Source organism: Antrostomus carolinensis, unplaced genomic scaffold (assembly GCF_000700745.2).
Source record: "Antrostomus carolinensis isolate BGI_N321 unplaced genomic scaffold, ASM70074v2 Scaffold56156, whole genome shotgun sequence".
NCBI lineage: Eukaryota > Metazoa > Chordata > Aves > Caprimulgiformes > Caprimulgidae > Antrostomus > Antrostomus carolinensis.
In genome coordinates, this window is record NW_010323656.1 from 1 (window position 1) to 6,066 (window position 6,066).

At 41.3% G+C, this 6,066-nt stretch overlaps 1 protein-coding gene across 1 annotated transcript; it reads left to right on the plus strand.

Annotated features, from left to right (window-relative positions):
• Positions 1–1,427: 1,427 nt before the first annotated feature.
• Positions 1,428–5,475, plus strand: TMEM165 (transmembrane protein 165; the record flags this gene model as incomplete). The annotated part of the gene is made up of 3 exons (XM_010170621.1): positions 1,428–1,653; positions 4,308–4,483; positions 5,293–5,475. Coding segments are annotated over 3 exons (585 nt in total), but the record flags the coding sequence as incomplete, so codon positions are not given.
• Positions 5,476–6,066: the final 591 nt, after the last annotated feature.

Here is a 6,066-nt window from a genome sequence, read left to right on the forward strand (position 1 = left end):
GCCGGGCCGGGCCGCGCCGGCTGCGTCCGCAACCCCCTTCCCCTTTCCCCTCCCTCAGCCGGGGCGGGAGCGGCCCTGCCCGGCCCGGCCTGCGGGCGCTTCGCCTTTCGGGGCCATCGGACTCCTAAATTCCCCTCTTTTAGCAGAAAAAGGGAAAGCTGCGGGGCTTTCGGTGGCACCGAGCTTTCCCTTTTTCTGCTAGAAGAAGGAAATTTAGGTCCGACATAAAAAAGAGGCTAATGCTATTTTTTTCACCAGGTAAATATTTGTATCTTCCTCAGAGAAGCAGAGCAAAGCTGCCTTTGTTACGAGTCAGAACCTGCCAGTTTTCCTTTAGTGTTTAAAATTAATTTCTTGGCACTAAAACTTTTTAAATGATGTTCTTGTTTAGGGGGTGGATTCTGGGGCCGGGGCAGCACACGGAGGGATGAGAAAAATTAGTAACATATGGTTTGATGTAGCGTGTAGAGTATGGAAACTTGTAAATAGTAAACCCAAAAATTTACAGCACTGCTAAAGGTGAAGGAACCCGGGGAAGTCATCGTGTATCGTATAAAGCTTGTAAACTTTTAAATATCAAACCCAAAAGCTTCCAGCGCTGTTGAAAGTGGAACGCTGGGAGGTCACTGTGTTAAAACACGTTTCAGGCTGTCTCTGCTGGCTGATGTGCTGAAACAAGCCTTATAACCCTCGCTGGTCAGGCGTGTGAACATTGGCTTCCTTGTTTTGGGCCTTGCTTTTGACTGTAGATATCTTAATCTCTGTAAAAGTAAATGCTTCAGTGAGCAAGTGAGATCTGGAGTGTGCTGGTCCAGCTTGACCACTGAAAAGTCTTAAAACTCGTTGTCAGCAGACATAGAGCGTGTACAGAAAGAGCCGAGGGAAACTTGCATGAGAAGTTGATGCAGCTGAGATGCAAAGATTCTGCAAGGGAAGAAAATGATCCTGACAGTTTTTTAAAGGACCTTGTATTTCTCCTGAGCTATCCTAGTTGCCCGGTTTTAGTTTGAAGAGTTTAATTCTTCATATTTATATCAGAAAATTGCTTGTTTGGTCAAGGTCATAAAGTAAATAGCCAGGGATTGTAAAGACAGCAATATTAGAGCTGGACTAAAGCAGCTTTCCCCATGTTTTCTTGTAATTAATAGTGGTTTATTAATTCTGGTAATAGCGTGTGCATCATGAAGTACCCTTGCATGATCTGATCTTCTCACTAAGTGCCTAGCTAGCAATTTGAGGTAGGTGGCAGCCAGTAACTAGTTAATGGTCATTAATGCTGTGGGAGACATGTATACTTAAAATGTCTCACTGTGCAGTATGATACGACAGGAGAAATACAAGGCTCAGTACTTCTGCTAACTAGCTATCCAAGCCTAATTAACTAGTGGGGTTTTGTGTTGTGTGCCCCCCCCCGCCCTCTCTTACAGAAGGGGTCCTCACCGGTTGCTCCGGTTCACATTGTCAATGAAGAGTCAGCTGACAAGACTAATTTGGGCTTTATTCATGCATTCGTGGCTGCTATATCGGTCATCATCGTATCGGAACTGGGGGACAAGACCTTCTTCATTGCCGCCATCATGGCGATGCGGTACAACCGCTTGACTGTGCTGGCGGGAGCCATGCTCGCCTTGGGACTGATGACATGTTTATCAGGTTAGTGCTCTTTTTGTTTCATCTCTTAAAATGTGCTGGGTGCGTGTTTATTGATAAATCTTAATTGAAATTAAAATGAAGGTAGTAAGTATATAAGTTTTGAGGAGAGTGTGAAGGTTTTCCTGAGGACTATGGCTCAGATTGAATATTTAGGGTCTTACCTGTAATGGGCTGTTTGCGCTCCCCAGACCTCACTGTGACCTTAAGGAAGAGGAATGGGGTTGGGAGCCTAAGCACTTCCTTTGGTTTTTGGGACACTAGTTTCCTTTTTTATTTTTAGCTCCTGTTAAATTAGTGTGCCTTAAGGGAATGTGGGAGTGACTCTCTTTCCTCCTAAGGCAAAAGATTCTCGATATGATGACAAATTTCCCTCATCTGACTTGTCCGCCCGTACGTGTATCTGTTTGGATTTGTGCTGGGAGCTGTGTAAGTGGAAGATGATGTTCTGCTGTGATCCTTTGGGATGGGTGGTACTGACAGATAAAAGCTGGCAGGGGGGAGTCAAGTGTCAGGTGGCACTTGAGGAACCTGTAGCTGTGGGTGCTTATGTAGCTGTGATCGTAAAATGGAGCAGCCTTCTTGCATATCAGATGCAGCATGAATTGTAAGTGTGCTCACTTCTAATGATGTCTGTTTCAGAAATAATTGAAGTCGTGTTCATTGGTTTATATACACTGGAGACAGCTGATTAACTGGCTTCAGGCTTCTCAGCAAGTGTTTCTATGAATAGTTTTTGGATGTGTAGCTATTGCTGTATATATTGCTGCAATTATTATTGCAGTCCTGGAGCAGTTTCCATTTGTGTTGCATGTAATGATGGCGTTGTATTACTTTCTTCTATTACTCACTTAGTAAACAGTCTTTGATGCTTCTTCCACTTCTGCACTGCTTGCTTCATACATTGTTATTTAGTACCACAGGTGATGCCGTATTCTGTAAATCTTGCAGTGTCTTTTCTCCTGCCCATTACAGCTCTCCCATTTTCTATACAAAGTCTTTCTTAAAATCTTTCTTGATGCTTTTTCATAAAAGCTTTATTTTCTACTTTATCCCCCAGCTTAGAGGCTTCCCTTTTCAGAAATGAGCCCTTTTTATTTTATTTTATTTTCTTCCCTCCTAGTTCTTCACTTCTCCTCTCTCTCCCCACTGCCTTTGTTTCATACAAGCTGTTATCTGGAAATTCCTGGGGGTTTTCCCCACCTTGATTTAATGAAAACATGCTTGCTTAAACTGACTGATCCCAAGTAATCACTTCTTGGGATGTTTTTTCCAGCTGTGTTTAGAGACAGTTCTACCTTATGACAAAATAAGCTAATTTTTCATTCTAATTATAACAATGTTACTATGCTTGTATATGCAAGTAATACTAAAAAAAAAATCTTTTTGTGTAGTTTCTTGCATTGCTTTAGCATTTATTTTTTATTAATATTTATACTTATATTAGTCTTTAGTATAATTATAAACTTTATGTAATTCCTTATAAAAGAAGTTTAGTTTAGCTCCTTTTTTATTTAGCTGTGCAACTAATCCTGTTATTCATATATATGTATGTGTCATGTTTTCCAGTAGTACAGCCTGATAGTTTTGGTCTCAATTGGTAGTGGCAGTGTGGATTAATTTCCAGATTAGGTACTAATTTCTGAGTGCATTTTTCAGCGAAGCGAGTGTGTGCCCACGGAAATACACTTCCTTTTAGCTGATCGCCCCTGGAGTAAGACAACAGGAACAGTTGTGAGTGCGTGGCCCATGCAGCCTGAATGTTAGGTGTGCAGTTGTAATTTCCTCTCACTTATACAGGCCTTTCTTGTCCAAAAACACTAACTTCTTACTTTATGGAGTGAGTACTTTGTCAGAGTTGCATATTTCTTCTTCTTTGAGAAGTGGTTTTGGCTTAGTGTGATCGCCTTCGATGCCCATAAAAGTACATGTGCTGTGGAGGTAGCTTTTGGTCTTTTGAGAGGGATTGGCGCTTTTAAATTAAAGGAAGATCGAAGTTGGTCACATTGTGTGTTTGTGGGGAGCGTGGGAGGGAAGGGATTAGTAATGTGCAGGTATTTGCACTTGGCAGAAGAAGACAGACGTGGATTCACGCAGCTGGATGACTTGTGGGCATGTCTAGTAGACTTAACTTGTAGAAAATCTTATTCTGACGTTATCCGATAAGTGCTTGGGAAGAGATGCCATCCAACATGTAGTCACATATAAAAATGGAATTAACTGGTATGCACGGTGACTAATCTACCATGATTACACATTATAGTTTCATGGCATGCTTGGAGAAAGGCAGGACTTGCTTAGTCCTTGATGGGAAAGATAATGTTGCTTGGACTGGCTGTTGGGAATAGCAGCACATCAGCTTTGCCTGGTGTGCCTTGTTTGTGTGTTAATAGACTTCAGTCTCTGGTAGGACCAGAAAGGGTTGGAGTTTCTAAAGTGTCCTAATCTTGGGAAAAAAACAAAACAAAAAAACCAACAACCCAACAAACCAAACCAAACCAAAACAAAAAACCCCATAAAAGTAACAAAAGATGCAATAATTATTTATCGGTGGACATTTGAATTGCAGACTTGCTAGTGAGCGTTTCTTAGATATGGGAAAAACAATTATGATCCTCGTGCTTATTTTTTAAATGATGCATTTGTTTTCTTTTCAGTTTTGTTTGGCTATGCCACCACAGTTATTCCTCGTGTGTACACATACTATGTGTCAACAGCACTGTTTGCAATTTTTGGCATCCGAATGCTTCGGGAAGGCTTGAAAATGAGTCCAGATGAGGGTCAGGAAGAGCTGGAGGAGGTTCAAGCAGAAATTAAAAAAAAAGATGAGGAAGTAAGTCATAAACTTCTTGTGAATTATGGCTGATGAAATAGTTACAGCTGTGAAGCTGCAGAACAGCACTGTTGTGTTTGAGGTGTTCATCTGTGTCTGTGATTGATAATTTGACACAGAAAATGTGTGGTAAATGGGACAGAAGTGGCCCCTGGAGGCTGTTCCAACAGGTGATTCCAGTTCTGCGGCAAGCCTGGCTTCTAAGGAGAAAAGGGACTTTCTCCATAGAGTCCTTCCTTCTCCCCCCACCCCCCCCTTCTATTTTTTAATGTATTACTAGTAGAGAGGACATCAACAGTTTACTCTTGCCTCTACTTCAATTTCTTTTCATGGTCAAGCAGAATAATGCTGAGATTTGTAGTGTTGCAGCAAAGATCTCTGTATAATAACTTTCTAAGTATATGGGATGACTTCTAAAGGAATAGTCTGGAGTATTAATCTTATTTCTTTCAAGATTTTTTTTCCATTAATTTTATTAAATCCTAATTTGAGAGCCGCTACTTGGGAAAGGAGGGTCCCTGCTTTAAAGATAGGAGGAAACCTGTGATTAGAAACGAGGTGTCATTCCTACTGAAACTGCTGTGTAAAGCACGAGATGGACAATAAATGGAAGTTAGAGGTGATTGCAAGTGTATATGTATGTGTATAGTGTGTGTGCTGATAGAAGTGATAGTTGATAATGCAGCAGTTGGTGGCTAATACCATTCCAGATACTAAGCAGCTAACTTTACTGTGTCAGTGTTTAATTTGCGTTGTTTAGGTGACATTTCTAATCTTATGGTTGCTTTTTCTTCCCTTGTCCTCTGCAGCTTCAAAGAACTAAACTCTTAAATGGGCCAGGAGATGTGGAATCGGGGCCAGGCACTGCTATACCTCAGAAGAAGTGGCTACATTTTATTTCTCCCATCTTTGTCCAGGCTTTTACTTTAACGTTTTTAGCAGAGTGGGGCGATCGTTCCCAATTAACAACTATCGTCCTGGCCGCCAGAGAGGTGAGTGTTGCAGAACGCCCACGGTCCTTGTACCGTGTTGGGGCTGCCTGCAGAGCAGCAGGAGAGACAAAGGCCTCTTGCAGGAGGTATCGGATTCACACCTGCTGCCTTGCTGTGCCTTGCACTGTGCTCAGACCTGAAAATAAGTGCACTGAAGCTCTGTGTAGTATTAAAACTATTGTTACGTGACTGGGACTGCACAGGCGTTTCTGGAAATAGCTGGTTTATATCGTGCAGCTGAATACAATTGGGTTTTGTTACAGTGTTGAGATGTTAATAGAACAGATGTTTGTTTGATCTGTGTGGTCATACAGTTTTAACACAGCAGCTTCAGGCAGAGATCTTCATCACAGCAAACTTAAAGCTGGTAAAAATACCTCTTTTTAAAAATCTAAGTGAATATCATACAATGTATAGAACTAAAATAATCTCTAAACAGCTGTGCAGTAAGTAATACTGCAAATGAAATGATGCTCAGCACAATGATTGGAATATATATAACTGTATTACATTTAAAGGAAAATAAAGGCTTATAGTCAGCCTTCTGATAAACATAAGTAGCTTGCCTGTGCTCTTTCATGAATTGAGATA